Source organism: Rhinolophus sinicus, chromosome 8, assembly GCF_057876585.1.
Source record: "Rhinolophus sinicus isolate RSI-liver-muscle chromosome 8, RSI-T2T, whole genome shotgun sequence".
Taxonomy (NCBI): domain Eukaryota; kingdom Metazoa; phylum Chordata; class Mammalia; order Chiroptera; family Rhinolophidae; genus Rhinolophus; species Rhinolophus sinicus.
In genome coordinates, this window is record NC_142508.1 from 10,216,027 (window position 1) to 10,236,349 (window position 20,323).

Here is a 20,323-nt window from a genome sequence, read left to right on the forward strand (position 1 = left end):
CAAATAGCATGATGGATAAAGGTAAAGCATGGGCTGAGGGCTAATAAAGATACATAGCACCATGTCTGGGGCAGCATTGCTTGTAATGGTGAAATATTGGGACCCGCTTGAGCATCCACATTAGGGAATTTGCTGAACAACTTATGATAGGTTCATATCTTGGAATACAAGGCCACCATTAAAAATGGTGTGTTGGAAATATTTTATTAAGGTGAAAAGATGTTCATAATATATTGTTGAATGAAACAAAAAACTTTATGTACATTCAGATACCAATTTTCTGCCAGTATTTTGTGTGTATGTGTGTGTGTGTGTGTGTGTATGCATGCATTTATGCATTTAAACTGTCTGGAAGAACATATGGTCTAATGTTTATAGTGCTTCTTTTGCAGTGGTGAGATTACAGATAATTTTAATATTCATAACTTGCTCCTTTGTATATTCTGCTTTTTCTATAATATCTAATACAAAATTAAAGTTCTTTTTAGAAAAATGAGAAATATGGCATGATCCCAAATTAATTCTGTGAATTAAATAGGTGCTAGTCTTCACACTGAAAAGGAAAATTTCTTTAAAAATTCTGTTAGAAGCCAATTTCATTTTTGAACAGTTACAAAATTCTTAAATGAAATCCTAGCAAAGAATTGAGCAATAGTAATTATCATTGTATGCCGTTAGATGCTGGTTACAATGCTGAGTGACTTGCCTGATTCTCTTATTTTCGTACAACACTATGAAGTAGCTATTCACATTTCTACTTTTAGGTGAGGGAACCAAGGCTCAGAAAAATCATGCCCAGAATGTCATGGTTATTAAATGGTGAAATAGTATTCAATGCCAGGTCTATCTTCCTCTAAAACCAGTGTTCTCAACCACACCATCTCTAAGTAGTACTCATCTCCAAACACAAGACTAGCAGATCACAAAGAGAACTTGGAATGTCTTACATCATATCAACAAAAGGAATAGTGAGCATCAGAAGATTACTTTATAGACACAGCAACAGCATTGTGTGATATTTAAAAGACTGTCTGAAGCTGGAAGCAGGTAGATTCTTCATTAACCTGGTGTCTGTTTAAAACCAAATGTCAACACATTAACTATAAATTAACTGGTCACCATTATAATTATTCAGAATTCTTTTAGAGATTATTGTCATTGCTTTAAGATGGCAAAGAAAAAGATCAGAACATTGCTACAATAAGTAGCCTGATGGAAATTCAATCATTCATTCATTCATTCATCAGCATTTACTAAGACCCTGCTATGTGCCAGATACTATAGCAAGCATTGACCAAATATTGGCAAAATATATATTAGCTAATGCTAATGTGGAGCTTGCTATAACTAGCTAGACTCTTTTCGAAGTGCTTCATGTGTAACAACTCATTTAATCTTTATAAATCTCCACAAGGTAGTTATTGTTGCTCCATTTTATAGATGAGGAGACTGAGTCACAGAGGAGCTAACGTGTCATTGCTAGGAAATAGTGGAGCTGTGACAAATACAGACAATCTTGGCCCAAGAGTCTGAGCAATTAACCCTCTTTAAACAAGAAATAATGGCCTCTGTGTTCATGGCAAACATAAATTCAGTAAACATTTGCTGGTGTCCGTTACGATAGCTTTCCAAACTCTGTACAAAGCCAAACTAATGTCATGTCTGAAGTGACCTTTTATGTTTTTAAGCAATCTCCAGTTGGTGTTTCATTGTCTATAGCAGAGGAATCCAGCATTTCTTGACAAAATTAAATATACAGTTTCCAATAGTAAGAGCTAACAGGAAGAGACCAACAGGAATGACTTACTTAGATGGGGACGGGGCAGTCAGGGATGGCCGGGATAAAGAGGAGCTCATCAGATGAAGGGGGGGGGATGAAGGGCCAGGGGCAGTGAGGAAGCAGGTGCAGAGGGCCCGGGGGCGGCACCTGGAAAGGTAGTCCCAGTGTCGCCTTACCTGCAGGAGCCTGAGAACCTTTGCAGGACGTGCTGAGCAATGGGTTTTATTTGAAGAGAGCTGGGGAGCTTTCGGAGTTTTGTTTTTACAAAATGTTTTCACGACAGATGTTTTAACTGCAGACATCTTGTTATTAAAAAACTCGTCTGATAGCTAATTCGTACTGCACATCGGACTCCCTCAGATTTCTTCTGTGGTTGTGAGGGATGGTGGCTGAGTTTGATTCTGGCCTGAGTCTCAGGCAGACAACCCCTCACACCCAAACCTAGAATTCCAGGTGCTTCTCAGAGGGTTAGAGGGACACAGTGGTGAGGAAACTCAGGTACAGAACGTTGTTTTTGCCACAGATATCAGTACCTATCATGGACCACGTCCACGATTTATAATCAGACCTGAAAGCGTGTTATAAATCGGCAGTTTCTGTACTTAGTTTACCATATGGCAGCTGTTACACTTTTTTTCATGGTCTAGGATTGTGCTGTCCAATGTGATGGCCACTGGCCACATGTGGATATTTAACTTGAAATTAATTAAAATGAAATAACATTACAAATTCAGCTCATCAGTCCCACTAGCCACACTTCGAGTGCTCATAGCCATTTGTGGTTAGTGGCTTGGCTACTTCATTGGGCAATACAGATTTATAGAACAGTTCCATCATTATGGAAAGTTCTTCCGGACAGCCCTGGTCTAGAAATTTCTTAATTTGCCCTTTTCAACGGTGGGTGAGTTCCACACAGAGTTGTTTGTGGGCAGATAATTTTGTCATCCAGCTTCTCACAATTTTCCTCCGGAGCCTATATATAAAATTCAAATTTCGTAAGCATGTTTTATTGTTTGGAGATTGCCATTTCCTAAAGGGCAGAGATTGTGTTTTTCCTCTATTTCTGTGAAGAGCCCTTGTTTACTAAATTCAATAAACATTTGCTGGTGCCAGTTACGATAGCTTACCAAACTCTGTACAAAGCCAAACTAATGTCATGTCTGAAGTGACCTTTTATGTTTTTAAGCAATCTCCAGTTGGTGTTCCATTGTCTATAGCAGAGGAATCCAGCATTTCTTGACATACTGTGAGGTCTGAGAAGTTGTTCTGTCAGTGTAAGAATGGATAAGTAGGTGCCACATCCCTTTTGCCTCTTGAACCAAATAACCCTAGACAAACTCCTGCTCCCCTTAGATTATTTGCTAAGCTAACGTAGTTAATTAGGTAAGTTGTTAATTGGGGAAGAGACTGGCTTGGAGTTTAGTTCTAATACTTCCATGTTTTCATTTGACAAGCATGAATTGAGCCCTACAACCTCCCAAACACTGCACGAGACCCTGGGGACTAAAGAGATGAAAACAAGAAGGTCTCTGCCGTTGAAAAACTTAAAGACACATGAAGATTTATTCCATGTGGTCAGTATAGTGACAGAAGTATCACGGAGACTTATGGGAACACAGAGGAAGGGCAACAAACTCAGCCCGGGGAGATCAGGGGAGGCTTTTGGGAGAAGTAATGCCCTGCCCACAACTCCAGGAGGCTCAAGAGCAGAGATCTCTCCCAGGAAGGGTGTCCATCTAGGGGTCTGAGTGAGGACAGAGTTTTCTAGAGAAGCAGAGAAATTAGGACAGATACAGAATTAGTGTGAGTTTGGCTTCATTTATTCATGTAATTGATCTGAACTCATGGCAAGATGGAAGAACAAGGAACGGAGGTAGACCATCATTATTCTGATTCTGAATTTGAGCCAGAGTTGATGAGTTTTAGAGCACAGTCATATGTGAGTTGGAGTTAGTTGAATGCCAGAGAATGAGGGTGATTCCAAAAACAGCTTTCACCAACTGTTGCCGTGATTCTACTGTGGATTTTTGGCATGGCTCAGGAGAGCTGCCCATGGGTTTGGGGCTATAGTGGGACATGACCGTGGACAGTGTGGGCAGAAGATTGAGCGAGTTGATCGGTGGCAGCTTGTGTGTTGGGGGTTGAGGAAAGGAAGAGAGGGAAACTGCAGCAGATAGAGAGGCGAGGCCTGGAACCTGCCTCAGGAACATTCTTACTTGCCAGTATTGCTACCAAACTGTGCAAGAAGGACAGACATTTTCAGCCCTTTCCATCCAAGACACGGATTCTAGTTTTAAGCATTGTAGCTGCGGTCATGGGTGCTTTGAGGATGTCTCTGCCTTCACTGGCTTCCCCTTTGGTAAACCGGAGGTCTTCCCTAGGGATTGAGTTAAATTGAGGAATTATTTAGTCTAGAGCATGTCAGGTCAAAACTCTTTGCTTGTTACAATCTGACCATAACCTACCTGTTTGCTCTTTTGTCCTCAAATTCCTTCTAAATAGCTTTTCCTACAGTTGGGCAAGTGGCCCTGCTCTGTGCCCATATCCTGTTCATTTTTACCTTCTTGCCTTTCTAATTTCGATCTTGCTTTTGCTTTGCCTTTCTACCGCTCTTTTCTCTGCAATACCCCAACCCCCACCACTTCTTTTTCCTTCCTTTAACAAATGTACCCATTGCTCCCTTCGATCATTCAAGACCCAGCTTAAGCCACACATAGTCTGTGAAACCTTCCCTGGTACTGCAGCCCATGCTTATCTTTTCCTTTTTTGGACCTTCATATTTAGAGTCCAAATCCTGCAGTTTAACACTGAGACTTATGGTACTGAAGACAGAGGCCACCTAAGGTCCATCTTGCCCCATCACCATCTGTCCTTTCTGCTCTTGGAGCAAGACATTGCCTTCTAAACGTTGTTTTCCTCTTCAGCGTTTCCAAAATGAAGGTCTTTCTCAAGGACCTGTCCTCTGTCATCTTTTCCTTCTCTCCTCTCTTCCAAGACACAGTCATTTGCTCTCACAGCTTAAACGAATAACTGTGCAAACGATTTCCATAGCTGTCTTTTTAGCCCCACCTGCCCCATCTCCCAAGCCTGAGGCGCCCCTCTACCACCCACTGCTTCCACCCACTTTGCTCCCTGGTGCTGGACCAGCTTCTCACAGCCAGCGCATCCAGCACTCACCGCTTCTTTTCCCCTAACGCAGCCTCTCCAACTGACTTCCTTCAGAGGCCTTAAAACCTCTGAATCGTCTTTTATTCTTTGTTTTCTTTATATTTCACCAGTTGATTTAACATCCAGAATGTGTCTCATCCATTTTCCAATTTCCATTCACACATAGTTTTTATTTAAAAACGACTTAAATACACAGGTAGTACATGCTTGTGTTAAAAATTCAAATGATGCCAGTTGTATTAATCAGATGTAATACCATTGTAATCTGATGTATTAATATATAGAGCAAAAAGTGAACGTTCCTCTTCAGAAAAGTGAACATTCGTCTTCATGTATTTACTCTCCAACCTCTTTCCAAATAATTTCTTTTCCCAGTGGATAACAAATTGTGGTATATCCATTCAATGGAATACTAGTTAGCAATAGAAAGGAACAAATTTCTGATACATTCTACAACTTGGATGAATCTCAAAGACATTTTGCTAAGTAAAAGAAACCAGACACAAAGGGCTACGTACTGTGTGATTCCATTTATATGAAATACTAGGAAAGACAAAGCTGTAGAAACAGAAATCAGATCAGCGGTTGCCAGGGGTTGGGGTAGGAGCAGGGGGTAGGTTGGCACAGGGGAACTTTTTAGGGCAAAAGAAATATTCTATATCTTGAATGTGGTGGTCTTTACAGGACTTCATACATTTACCAAAACTCATTGAACTGTACACTTTTAAAAAGCTGAATTTTGTCTGATTGAATTACCTGACTGAATTTACCTGCCTGAATTAAGTCTGACTAGAAAAAAGAAAAAGAAGAAAGAGGAAAGAAAGGAAAGAAGAAGGAAGCAAGGAAGGAAGGAAAGAAGAAAGGGAAGAAAAAGTTAGGAAGAAAGAAAGAAGCAAAAGCTTTATTGAAGTGGAATTTTCTGTACCAGATGGTGAGCTGATTTTAAATTTTGATAGATAAGGCCAAATTGTCCTCCCAAGTGGCTATACCAATTTACACTGCCAGCAGTAGAATCCAAGAGTGCCCATTTCCCCACACTCTTGCACAAATAGATATAATCAATTTTTTAAAAGTTCTGTCTGTTTGATGGTGAAAAATGTTATGATCCTTGATAATTCAGGCACACAGTTAAGATCTTGCCCTAATTGTTCTCTCTACTTGCAGTCTTTTTTCTCCCCAAATCACCTTATATATTGTTAATAGAGTAATCCTTCTTGTGCTTAGTTCTAATAATATCTTAAAAATCATTACCCCATTGCCTACAAAATTAAATCCAGACGTTTAGGCAGATACTCGAGTCCTGACTTTTATCCCAACTTTCCTGTTCTCTCTTCTGCACTACTGTCTTATCATTCTTAGTAGGAAGGTTGTCTCAAACCTTAGCTCAGTTGTTTTTACTCTTTGTTTTCTAGCTTGGTTGAGATATAACTGACATATAAGACTGTGTGAGTTTAAGGAGTACAATGTGATCATTTGATATATGTATATATTATGAAATGTTTATCTCAGTAAGGTTTGTTAACCTCCTTCACCTCATGGAATTACCATTTTGTTGTTGTTACTGTGAGAACATTAAAGCTCTATTTTCTCAGCAACTTTCAAGTATAAAATGCAGTACTGTTTACTACAGTCACCTTGCTGTGCCTCAGACCCCTGGAACTTATTCATCTTATGACTGAAAGTTTTTATTCTTTAAATAACATCTCCCCATGTCTTCTACTCCTTAGCCCCTATTTCCATATTTCTATGAGCTCAATGTTTTTAGATTCCACAAATAAGTGAGATTGTACAATACTTGGCTTTTCTCTGTCTTATTTCACTTAGCATAATGTCCGTAAGGTCCACCCATGATTGTCAAAAATGACAAGATTTCCTTCTTTTTTCATAGCTGAATAATATTCCATTATATATACATGTATACTCGTATATGCTCACGCAGTATACACATGCGTACACACCCCTACCTTGTACCACTCCGTCTGTCTTGGACTTCCAAGTCACACTACTTACCAGCTGGACTGTAAGAGCCCTGCACACTGACGTAGAATGCTCTAAATCCTAACAGAAGTGACATTTGGTTTTATGCCCTCAGAACTTGGAGACTATGGGACTCCACGGATCTTACTTTCCTTAGAAAGTTGGTGACCTTGAATCATTTCTATTATCTCAAAGTTGCGATTTTTATTTCCCACTGATGTCAATCCCTTCTTATTGGCTGGGCAAACATTTCATCTTCCTTGAATTGGCTGAGAATTGAGAGGGTGCCTTCTTTCTCTGACGTCCTGGGTTCTGGTGTAGGTGGGCGCTTACCAGAGGTTGGGGCCAAATCTGAAAGGCTGCACCTCTTCACTGGGCAAGTGGATGCTCTGGTTCAAATCGACAAGTGTACATGTATAATGAGGGTTCACTGGTATTACGAGAGATCCTAAGCAGGATTCAAACTTCACATTAATTTAGTTGGAGAGGTAAGGCCTAAATGCATAAAAGATAAAATCGCGTAACAGGACAATTTAAGAATCATCCCAAGGCAGCGGTTTGTAGTCAAATGTTTTTACACAATGAGTTCAGAGAATGAAGAAAAGTGTGCATAAGAGGTCCCAGATCTAGGGCAAGCGGATCGAGGGACCAGACATACTGTGACAGGCAGCAGCATCTCCACATAGGTACCCACCAGGAGTTTATGAGCTGGAGGCAAGGTCTGCAAAGCCTGTTAATGGGGCAGAGGAACAGGGGAAGATTAATTGCTAAGAACGAGGGACTGTTTAATAAAGTACAAATTAGGAACACCAACCAAAGCTATCTGTAACCTTTATTCTCAATTATTTTCCTTGAAGCTAACAAGTAGGCACTTACAGAAGAATGCCTCCGCCTTATTCTGAGGAGGGGTTATTACTGATTTTCCAATCTTACCCCGGGGCAAGACACCTAGATGGGTTGCAGTTGCAAGGCTGGGCCTCGTAGGGGGACCCGACTGGAGCAACCCGGATGCTTTTGTCAATGTAGATGATTCACGTTTTTCACTGTCCACCATAGTTCCCCGGGAAATAAGATAGTGTTCTCAACTCACACCTTTGGTACCGGGCCTGGTGCAAGCGCTCCAATAGGATGCAAAGATTCAAAATTGCCAATTCCACTTTCCAAGACCTTAAAATCACAGAGTGTCTTCGGAGTTAGATGCCTGGCACATACGTAGCAGGTACTTGACAAATGTTAACTCCCTTCTTCACTTTCCTCATTTCCCCAGGGAACGCTAACCCCCAAACGCCAATCTTCTGACGTTCTCTCCATCTCCCCAAAGCGCTGTTTTCCCTAATAGCCTGGACCAGCGCGGTTCTCTCCAGCTCCGCTTCAATTCGGTTCAACAGGCGCCTTCTGAAGGCCTACTACGTGCGGGGTGTGTGGGCCTCCCAGCCCCAGATCGCCCTGTCCGATGACCGGGACAGTAGGCAGCACCTCTAGACAGCAGAAAGGATGGCTAGCGCTGTGTGCGCGCTTTTCTCACCCCCGTTACTGCATGTCGGGCTCTTAGGAAGCGACGACCTTTCCTCTGCTTTGTCCCCTCTGCAGCCCCGAAGACTGTCCCTACAAATGCAGGCGCCCCACTCACACCTGCTGCCCCGCACACAATCGAGCAGCGCGAAGGCAGGGGCGAGAGGAGCAGGGAGAGGCCCGCCGCGCGCCGGGCCGGCCAGGTTTCCCGCTCTGACCCCTCCTGGCGGGCCTCCATCACTCGGTCCCGGCGCCCCCGGGGGCAGAACGCGCGGGGCCACCAGGCGGCGGGACCCGTTGTTGGGTGCGGGTCGGGGCGGCGCCGGCCCCCGGCCTGGCCCAGGCCTCCCGCGTCCCCCCGCGCCCCCTCCCGGGAGGCGGGTCCTGGGGGAGGGCCCGGCCCCGCGTCGCGCAGTCCCGGAGCATCGGAGCCCCCGCGCCTGCCTGCGCGTCTTTCTGGCCGCCCCGCAGGCAGGCGCCCGGCCGGCCGGGAGGTGGTGCTCGCCTCCCCGCGCCGGGGCCCGCGCGTTGCCGGGCAGCGGCTCGGAGGCTCCGAAGGGGGCGGAGCGGCGAGGCCGGCGTGCGGCTGGCGGCCCCTGTCCGCGGTTCCGGCCCCCGGCCCGCCCCCGCCTCGCCGGCCTCCCTCCGCGCCGGTGAGCGGCGCCCGGTCCCCGCAGCAGCCGCAGCGGCCGCCTCTCCCGAGCCCGAAAGCGCCGCGGGGCGAGGCCCGGCCGGGCGCCGGCCGGGAGAGCTGGGGGCGCGGCGCCGACGCCGAGGCGCGGCCATGGACGGGAAGACCCGCGCCGGGGTCGCGCTGGTCCCGGGGCCGAGCGGCCGCGGGCCTTCCGCTCGCCGCACCCGCCGCCGCCGCCCGGGACTGCTGCTTCCCGGCCTCTGGTTGCTTCTGCTGGCCCGGCCGGCCTCGTGCGCCCCAGGTAAGCACTGACGAGACCCTCGGGCCGCCACCGCGACCCTGCCTTCCTTTATTGCTGTTATTTTCAAAATCCTGCTTTCCCCGCCCGTCCTTTTATTCTCCACCGCTCCCTCGCCCTCCTTTCTTAAGATGCTTTTCCATTCTTCTTGGGCCCAGCACATAAAGACACGGAGAAAATAGAACGTAAAAGCATGCGGATTGTGGCCGATCTTGCTAAAGGTCTGCAAAGCTGTCCTCTTATCCACGGAGCCCGGTGGCTTCATCTCCGAACGTGCCTTTATTTTCCCTGCAAAATGCAAGCACTGGAATTGTATCTGCATGGCTGTATCAACGTATATCAAATGTTTGGGAGTACTTTATTGTCGGGGCGAAGGGGTACGTTCGGTGTTTGTGCTTTAAAACGGTATTGCATTACTCTGAGTAGCCCTGCGTCCCCCAGATGCAGGTAGGCTCGCGGTGTCCCCCAGTGCACAGGACACAAAGAACATTCAAAGAATATCTCTTGGAAAGCGCTCTGGCCATGGATCTTTCCAGGGAACTAGCTATTGCTATCACTCCTGCAAAAGCATCAGTACAACATAGTGTGAAAATATTGTGATTCTTAAGTGTCAGGGCATGAAAGGAGTCACGGTTGTTTTTACAGTAGATGCAGTTTACTGACTGTTCGTCAGCATGGAATTAAGAGGCATGATTTATGAAGAAGCATGTGGGTGGGTTTTGTTGTTGAGGAAATGATTTAATTCATACTGCTTCTCTGAAATGTTTATTTGTACCCCCCTGTGCATGCACACAGGATGGTCTGGAAACCATCTCTGAGCTGACACAATGCTATAAGCCAGTGGTTGCCCTCCCCACACACATTGGCCACTTTGGGGGCAGAAAAGGAAAGGTGGAATGAACAGCTGTGGGTGGAGAGCTGCTGCTCACTGAACAAAAACAGAAAGCCATGGAAGCTACTCCAAATCCTCCCCTCTCTTGGGAGCAGGGCCAAGGGACTGCCAAGTGGCTCTGGAAGGAAATGGAACACATTTGAAGGTGTCCCTTGGACCTCACTGTAGGCATTATAACCGATGCCATGTAGGGGATGGTACAGTACAAGCCCAGGAAGAGACTTCAGAAATCACAGAATGGAACCGCTCCTTTTACTAAAGAGGAAACTGAAAAGTGACTTGCTCAAGGTCACAGGCTACTTGGAACAGTCATCACTTTTCTATTTGCCCTGCTGCACTGCCCCGTAGACTTTTAAACACCCGAGGCCTCCATAGATTTCCTATAGCTTTCCTATAGATTTCCCAGGTGGAACCCTGTCTCAGAAAGTCACGAGGGAGGTGGGGGCAACAAAATGGGTCTCTTTCAGGCAGCATACAGAGAGTGCAAACAGCTTTGCCTAATCTATCACCTCAGGTCTCAGTTCTACTCTTAGGGTGTTTATCATGCAGGGTGTCATGCGGGGTCTCTGGTCCCGCTCCCCACATAAGAACGCAGGATATGGTGAGGCCAAAAAGGAACACCCACGGAGCCATAGATAGGGGAGTCATACCACTGTATTCTCACTGGGGGCTGCGTTGGAGACACAGAAAGCAGGAGCCACATGTGCAACCCGCCGTCCACTTCTCTGCAATCTGCAATCCACACTCCATGTCTGCTAGTTTAGCCACGGCAGTTACATCAGTGGCTAATGGCTAACTGGTAACAGCTGATGGCCAACTAGTCACAGCTGATGGCCACCTACTACCCGAGCCAGCACCTTTCCATGGGAGGCCGAGAGCCTGGAAACTGTTCTCTGGGACTCTGTCCCCCACAGAAATACAGGCTGACCCCGTTTTATTGCACTTCACAGGTGTTGAGTTTCTTACCAATTGACGGCAAAACCCTCCGCCCGCAAAAAGATCATGACTCACTTTATTGTGATACTTATTTTATCATGGTGGTCTGGAACTGAACATGCAGTATCTCCGAGGTCTGCTTGTATTCAGCCTGGAGACGTGAAATTAACTCTATGTCCGCTCTAGAGCTGACATCCCAGAAGCAGAGACTTCAGCCTCTCACTCATTTGTGTATTGGGCTTCTCTGGTTTGCACAGCTGCTTCTAGGCAGGACCTGGCGAAGCGGAGGACATGCACCTGTCCTCCAGGATCCAATTAGGGATAAAGCGGCGCGCGCAGACCCCTGCACGATGTGGTCCCGGGCAGGAGAGGCAGTGAGTGAGAGCGTTCAGGAAGACCTCTCAAAGGGGGCTTCTGATCCACTTCTTGAAAGCTGTGAGGAGTGATGTTGGTGAAGGTGGCGTCCCCATGCATGGTGAGTGGTGGCTGATCCTGGAAAGAGGTTGCCGTTCAGCTGTTTGTTCCTGGTTTCCTCTGTGCCACTAGGACCCTCTGGCTCCCAGTCCTGAGTGTTGTATTTTCACCATGGGGGTGGGGTAGGGGGGTGGGGGAGGCTTTGCTGGACCCTGCCGAGGTGGTGCTCTTCCTAAAGGGTAAGCCGTGTTAGTCTAAAGCGCAAATGGCATGTCTTAATCCTGTTTTGGATTTTCTAGGTTAGGCACCAGTCTCTGTGCCTGTCCTGCCCGAAAACCACCGCCTTCAGGAGGTTTCTCTATCTTTGTTAACTTTTGTTAAATGGAGTCCACCTTCTAGTTACAGCCCCTTATTTAAACTTCTATGTTTTATTGATTTCTTGCCTATTTCTATTTCGTTCCGCGTTTTGAAAGTGTCCCTTTTTGTTTGTTTAAACATTTATAAGTTTGGTCTTGCCGTTCACTGTTGTGGAAACAGTTTGCAATACTTTGGACTTGCTTTTGAATGTTGTGCTTTTAGGACTTGCTACGTCTACAACGTAAAAAGAAAGAATTGTATCTTATTCAGGGATAGGTCTTTCTTAAAATAATAGTTATGAAATTGTTACTTTGGCAGAGAATTTGGAAATTACTGGGAGTTATAATCCTACAATCCATAGGTAACACTGTAAATAGTTTTGTCTTTGTTAATATTAAAGAAATGAAAATTGCACTATCTGCACATTTACTTTTTTTACTCAATATTTAACTTAAGCACTTTCCTATTCGTTAAATATTGTTTGAAAACAGTTCCTGTCCTAATAATTTACTTAATTATTTTATTGCCAAATTTTTTGGCTGTTGTAAATAGTGCTGTGATGAATAGCTATGTAGGTAAGGCTTGGTCTGGATTTCTTTGTGTGTGGGTGTTGTTTTTTTTTTTTAAACATATACATTTCTGGAAGGGAAATTAGAATGTAATTTAAATTGGCTGGATCTTTGCATGTGGTTGTCAGTGTGCTGGGTGTCTAATAGGTGCTTAGTAAGTTGAATGAATCATCTTTTTGTGTAAAGCTGTAATTCTGAAATAAACCCTAGCAGTTTATGCGGTTGCCTGATTCACTTCACCATCACTAGTATTGCACATTACTTTTATAATAAAACTCTTGTTAAATAAACTTGTAATACAGTGCTTTAATTTTTGTTACTTTCGAGTTGGATGTTTTTTGCTTATTTTGTATTTGCGTTCCATGAATTTTTCTCTGTTTTTTCTTATGAATCTGTTATGTCGTATGTACTTAAATTTCTGTTTGTATATTATGGATAGCAACCATTTTTTTTTCTCCCATGCGTTGTGTTTTCCCCCCTTCCAATGGATTTTCTTTGAAATTTTATATAATTTTGAAATTCAGAAGTTTTTGGTTCTAATTAGTGTTGATTAGCAAAATCTGCCATTTTTTCACTTTGTAATTCGTTTCATTGTATTTATGCGTATGGCAGGTTAAAATTTTATCTTACTTGATGTGCTATTTTAGCCATTTCAAGGTGAACACTTGTTATACTTTTGGACTAGTTTAGTGTCCTATGAACAAAGACTTAGATAAATGTTTTAGAAGCGTGATCCCTTCACCTCGTGCACCAACTTGGGGATGTGGACGTGCTTAAGAACCTAGATTTCTGGGGGCTCTCCCTTGACCTACGTTAGAATTTTTGGTGGGGAGGCCAGGGAATCTTCATTTTTAACAAGTTCGCAGCTGATTTCTTTTCTTTTTTTTTTTTTTTTTTTTGGCCCTTTAAGCTTTGGACCACTATAAATCCAGTGACTGAAAATTTAACAGCATTTTTGGGGCATACCACTTAATATCTTGCCATTGTCTTTCCACTGTTAGAATAGTTGATTTAAAATCGTGACAATGAAACACACTTTTTTTGGGTTTTATCTTGATTGCTTGGTTTTCTTTGGGTTGGGAGTCAAAAGGACATACGAGGACTTTATTTTTCATTCTCACTCGTGCTCCCTTGGGAACAGCTGCTGCAGCCTTTGTCAGGAAATGCTTCACTTAATCCTGAAAACAGAACCCAGCCAGGATGTTGTGAAAAGTTGCCGGGGACCTGGGAACCACAGGTTTTCTTGTATCAGTGCCCTGGGTGCTGGAGGCCGCTAATTACTGTAATTGTAATCACACTAGGTTGATTTTCCCAGATAGGAGGAAGCTGTGCTCACTGATCTAATTCGTTGCCAAGTTGTGGCCACCCACCTTTCATCTGCAGCGCACGGTGACATGATTTCTCTTTCACAGGCCGAGGCAGCAAGACGTGTTGGAAAGCACATTGAACTGTGAGCTAGCAAACCCCACTGTGCTCTTACCTGCTCAAAACTGGCTTTGTGACTGTGCACAAGTGCCTTCCTCGGTGTAAGAAGGTCACTGAGATGATCTCCCTTTTAACGCTTACATTTCAAGTCCACCTGTCGGCTGCCTTGGAATGTACTTGTTCTAGACAGCAGTTGTGTTGTTTCTGTTGAGTGTTTGTGAGTGTCTCCATCTCACTGCTCTGTAGTGTGATCTGCTGAAGGCAGTTCACTCTTACCATTGTGTTCAATTCTTTTTGTTTTTTACAGGACTTTATTGGGGAACAGTGTGTACTTTCAGGAAAAAAAACAGTGTGTTTTTCCAAGTCTTCTTAATAAACCCTCTATATTTCTCTCTGGCATCCTCACCCCCAGGACACCTACTTTGCTCTCTTATTCTCTTTGTCTCTTCCTTGTTTCCATCTTCCTTGGTCGTGCCTTCGGGATGCTAGTACTTACAGTTTCAGGTATTGCTTCTCCTCATTAGTGAAACTCTAGCCTTGCTACTGAAAGTGTGGGCCACAGGCCTGCAGCAGCATCACCATTGATTGGGAGCTTGTAAGAAATGCAAACTCTCAGGCCCCACCTGAGTCCGTCTGAAGCAGAATCTGCGTTTTTACAGGGTCCTCAGGTGATTTCACACACACACACACACTTGAATTTTGCGAAGCTTCCTGCTCCAACCTGGGAGTAAGGGGCGTTGCATTGCTGGGGTCTGAGCCAGCCCAGACTACTCTGGAGCCAACCCAGATCTTCAGAGACCTTGAGATACACCTGCCTTTGGGACTGACTCGAGGTGAATAGTATGTGAGAGCCCTATTCCCCTGGACCAGGCAATTTCAGAACAGAGTGCTTCTCTAGACCTGCCCTGATTCATAACCCATTCGCTCTTTATGGACATTTGGCTGGTTGTTAAAACACTGAAATAGTACCACACCAGTTGGTAAATAGCTGCTATACTGAGCATTCCCCATCTTCCCCAGTGCCTTGGGCCTGTATGCCTTCCCTTAGGATTCCCTCCCAGGATTCCCCAGCAACTGAAGGGCAAATGCTCGGCTGGCAGGACCTCAGGTCTCTGCCTTAGAACAGCCCCCCTTCTGATTGGGCAGTGTGCACGCCCCACCTGCTGTTTACAGTGCTGAGTATCACTATGTCATTTATTTATTCAGCCATTCATCCATCCATCCTAGAGCCGGCACTTAAAGTGTGTTAAAGGGGTGCATTTGATGGTGGTGGAAGTCACAGACCTGGAAGACCCTACCAAGGGAGAGCATATAGAGTTGGAGCTGAAGGCCAATGATAGAGGCCCAGGAAACTCACATTCAGGACAGGGGAAGAGAAAGAGGAGCTCACAAAGGAAACTGACTGTCCTGACAAAATTGTGGCGTGAAAGCCATGGGAGGAGAGAGTATACAGGTGACTGACACACCATATCCAATGCTGCTGCACTAAACTCTCAAAGGATGGAGTGAGGACCACCTGGTCAGAATCACCTGGGGTGCTCGTGAAACACTCAGACTCAGGTTCAAGCTAGACCTACTGAATTAGGTGATGCCTGAGGTTTTGTAGTTTTGAAATGTTCAGTAAGCTTCTCAAGTGATTCTTACGCCTGGTGAGGTTTTCGTTACCCTGAAACTTAATGATGGCATGGGGTGGAGGGAGGTTTTAAACACACGCTATAGACTTGATCATGTTAATACGCTTTAAGGGAAGAATCAGTAAAGATAGAGAGGTTGAAAATTTAAGAAAGAGCGGAAGTAACTACAGGACAATTCCCCAGAAATGTGGATGCTCATATGGGCAGGCAGGCTCGCTGTAAGGAGGCTTGGGGAGAAACAGTATCGGGGGAAGGCGTTGGAGGGGGCTGGTGGAGGGTTGGGAGTGAAGTCTAAGGTGATGGGAGAAATTCGTAGAGATGGCCAGTGCACGTGTGATGTGATTTCGTCTTGTGGCTTCTGACATTCAGGGAAAGGGGGCGATCGGCTTGAGTTAGGGTTGGGAACCTAGGGCAGGCATGGTAAAGGGCCAAGGGAAACTGAGGGACCTGGCAAGACATGGTCTGGATGATGTAATATGGAATCTGGGTTGGATGAGGAAGGAAGTGAAGCAGTGGATGGAGCGATGGGTGAAGGACTGAAAAAGGGGGGCTCCATGAGATCCCAGAGCAGATACATTGGCAGTGAGGGGGGGAGAGGGCTGGAGGGATTGGTGGTGTCATCATTTAAGGTTTCAGGAGTGCATCAACTCTGGTTTTGGTCTTGGTTAACGACTCAGGGTCAGGTGTAGCATGGGGGTCATTTGTTAAAGTGGAACGTGGATGAAGCCTTTTGCGTGAGTAATCTGTGGATGTTGAATTTGCTAAGAGTGAGGTCGACAGGAATGAGCTGGGCACCAAATCCTCAGCGAATGAACAGAAGTGACTGGATGACGCCTTGTGATAGGGAAGGAACTGTCTCTTCATTCTATCTGTTTTTCTCCACCATCCCTACTGCCCCCGTCCTCATTCAGGCCCCGCCATCTTTTCTCGGGGTTACTGACATGGCCTCCACTTCTGCTCTTGCTTCATCTACTTAATCCTTCACCTTCAGCTGGAGGGTCCTTCTAGAAACAAATTTGCTCATGTCACATCCTTTTTAAACATCTGTGCTGGCTGCCCATGGTTTCATGATGCTCTCAGGTACTAGCGTTGTGGGGCGGGCGGGCTGGGAGTGGGGCTATGGATGTAGGGGCTCATGAGAAAATGCACACATGGGTGCGGAGTATTCCAACTGTCGGCACTGAAAGGGACCAACAAGAGATGGGAAGTGAAGTGATTGGGAGACTGCGTTTTGCCCTCCTCAGATCCAGGACCAGCAGCAGAGAGGCCGTTTTTCAACCCCAGGGTGTGCTGTGTGGTATCAGACCAGCAGGTGACAGAGGGTCAGCTTCTGCTTTGGGAGGTGGTGTGTGTGTTCCAGGAGTGAAATAGGAAGTGAGTTAGGGGATGGTCAAAGGGGGAGTGGTAAGGTAGGGCCACCTGTGCAGGTGAGGAAGTAGAGAGGAAGAAGCCAGTATGGGGTGGGGTTGGCAGAGACATTGCTGGAAAGGGAGGCAGCGAGGGCAGGCACAAAGTCTCAGGTGTTTGGAGAGGATGGGGTCCAGGGCAAGAGTGGAGGGACTCATTTTAGAGAGGAGCAAGACGGAGGAGAACTAGGAGGCTAGATCGGGAGACGCAGCTGCGTTATGGAGCGGGTGACTCTGGAGAATGGTAGATGAGACCATCTTTTGAAGGGAGGGCAAGCGTGAGGTAGGATTGGGAACTTGAGAAAATACAGCTGGTTTCCAGAGGAAATTGAAAAAAGGTGAGCATATGAATCGTCAGGCAGTGGCAAGGCCCAGTTGGAGTTGGAAGGCTGGGCAGTCATTCTCTGCTTGCCCCTATGGCATCCCTGGGTGGCCTAGCACCTTGGCAGAAAATGAGCAGGTGACAGCAGTCCTCAGTTGCCAATCACATGTCTTGGCAAGAGGTCAGGGGCTCTGAAGGCTCCTCTCTCCTGGTGTTTGGCAGATAGATAGTTCACAGCCCTGTGGAGTCGTTTGGAAACTCTCCTTCTTCCTTTGTTCCCTTGTCTCTTGTTTGGGCCTGTGGAAGGAACCCTCCATCACTACCGTTTTGGCCTTAGAATTAACTGTTGGAGCCAGACAGCCTGCACGGTTGCTTCAAAACACTGGGTAAATACTGCTGGGGAACTTTCAGAGGGGGGAGCCTCACACATACAAACACACCATCTTCTGAAGCCAGCTTCTAGGGGAACTTGGACAAAGCCCAGGAGACAGGTGTGAATTGGTGGGAGGTCGCCAGGCCTCTGCTACTGTGGATGTGGCCTGTGGGCCAGCAGCAGCCTGGGCTACTCTCAGGTCCTGCCCCAGACCTACCTTCTCTTTTAAGAGCATCTCCCAGTGATTTGTATGCACACGAGGGTTTGCGAAGGTGTCTGGAGGTTGGGTGCATTTCAAAGGTCGTTGGTTGTTACCTATTTAGTGGGAAGAAAAATTCAGCCCGGGTTGATTGGGAAAACGAAGAGGAGGAGCGGCAGCAGGTTCTGAGCTGAGCTGGTGTCTGGTGGGACATGCAGCTCAGAGAATTGCCCACGCTCCGTGTTTCCCCAGAGGGCCGGAATGCCTTGTGTTCAGTCCCTGCACTGATGTCAGCAGACGTCGGGGTGGGGGCTGCCAAGGATTACAAAAGCCCCTGGAGATGGGGGAAGCAAACAGGTGTCAAAACTGGGGTGGAGGTGGCAGCAGCCCCAGTGTCCATCAGCAGATGCATGGATGAACAAACTGTGGTCTGTTCGTACAATGGGATTATTTATTATCCCTTCTTAGAGAAGAGGGAGATTTGGACACTTGCTCAGACAGGGATGACCCTTGCCATTATGCTGAGTGACATAAGCCAGTCACAAAAAGACACATACTGTCTGATTCCACTTATAGGAGGTACCTAGGGTCATCAGAATCATGGAGAATGGTGGTTGCCAAGCGCTAAGGGGAGGAAGGAATGGGGCGTTAGTGTTTAATGGGTAAAGAGTTTCAGTTTTGCAAGATGAGAAGAGTTGGTTGCATACAGTGTGAATATACTCAACACCACGTAGCTGTAAACTTAGAAATGGTTAATATGGTACATTTTATGTTATTGTGGTGTTTTTTGTTATTGTTGTTTTTTGTTTTTTTGTTTTTTGTTTTGTTTTTTTTGGTTATTTTTTTACCGTAATTACAAAAAAGATCCAAGTTAGGCTGAATGGGAACTAGCTGGTTGGGTAGCAGGAGTGAACATTCCTCAGAATTGGGAGTCACAGTGGTCTGGGGGCAGGGCAGGAGCACAGGTTGGGGACAGGTGGGCAGAGGCAGGTGACAGGCTGGGATGGGAAGGCGTGGGCACAGGCCCGATCTGGGTGAGGGCAGTGGTGGGAGGTCGGGGGAGCAAGTCAGTGGCTGGCGGCTAGGACAGAGTCACTTGGTTCTGGCACCAATGAGGATTTTCAGGCCTCTCTGCCTCAGGACTGCTTTCCCTCTCCCTCTCTTCTCCCCTCATACCTCACCTGTCACCGTCTTGGCATCGTTGAGTGTTTTTTTTCCTGCACAGCCATTTGATGGCGGATGGGATGGGGGAAAGAGCTGGGGAAGGGCCTCTAGGAAGGGGCTACAACTTGCAGCCGGGGCCTGAATAGAGGCTGAATAGAGTCTCAGGTATTAAAAAAAAAAAAAAAATCAGATTCTGCTTCCTAAGCCTTAGAATTGGGCTTTTAAATGTTTTATGCATTTTCAGGATTACAATAGCTTTATTGGGTTTTTTTCCTGATTATAAAAATAATCTATGTTCATTGCAATAATTTGTACTTACCGTTCCCTCCGCCTGGAACATTCTTATCTCAGATATTATCTACATGGTTTACTCTGCCTCTTCCTTCAGGTCTCTGCTTAGATCTCATCATCAGAGCAGCCTTCCCTACCTGTGCTTTTAAACAACCTCCTCCACAACCTTGCTCCTGGCCCTGCCTTTTCTCTGTGGTGCCTGTCAACATACACGGGTGTTTGTTCTCCGTCTCTCTCCACCAGACAGCTCCACCAGGGTGGAGTTGACTGTTTCGTTCCATGTTGTTTGTTCACTTGTGCAGCAAGTCTTCTGTGAATGCCTACTCTGTGCAGGCACTGCCCCGGGCCCTTGGTAAGTTCGTTATGTGGTGTGTTTCTAGGTGACAAGTGCCATGAAGAAACGGAGCAGATAAAGGGCTTGGGAGTGAGGACCGAAGTTGTCATCAAGGTAACGAGGGAGGCCTCATTGACAATGTGACTGGATTAGATTGCTGGGGCTGCCATAGCAAAGTGCCACAAACTGAACGGCTTAAACAACAGAAGTTTATTGTCACATAGCGCTGGAGGCCAGAAGTCCACAGATCAAGGTCGGGGGCCAAGCTCTCTCTGACGGTGCTCGGGAAGGATCTATGCCAGGCCTCTCTCCTAGCTTCTGGCAGTCCTTAGCTTGTGGCAGCATAACTGCAGTCTTCATGTGGCGTTCTCCTTGTGTGCGTGCCTGGTTCAAAAGACCCCTTTTTATAAGGAGGGTCCACCCTATTCCAGTGTGACCTCATCTTAGCTACTTAGATCTGCAGTGACCCTACTTCCAAACAAGGTCACATTTTGAGGTACTTGGGGTTAGGACTTACACTTTACGGAATTTGGGGGTACCTGGTTGAACCCATGACATTTAATCTTAAGATTTGAAGGAGGCAAGGGGGTGAGCCCCAAAGGTGTTGCCGGGGAGAACAGGGTTCCCAGCAGATGAAG

At 46.1% G+C, this 20,323-nt stretch overlaps 1 protein-coding gene across 1 annotated transcript in view; it reads left to right on the plus strand.

Moving 5' to 3' along the window:
• Nucleotides 1–8,953: 8,953 nt before the first annotated feature.
• Nucleotides 8,954–20,323, plus strand: part of KIAA1549 (KIAA1549 ortholog) — a 105,002-nt gene continuing 93,632 nt past the window's right edge. The window contains exon 1 of the mRNA XM_019749890.3: nucleotides 8,954–9,372. Coding sequence (XP_019605449.3) covers nucleotides 9,222–9,372 — 151 coding nt within the window. The 5' untranslated portion in view covers nucleotides 8,954–9,221. The remainder of the gene's footprint in view (nucleotides 9,373–20,323) is intronic.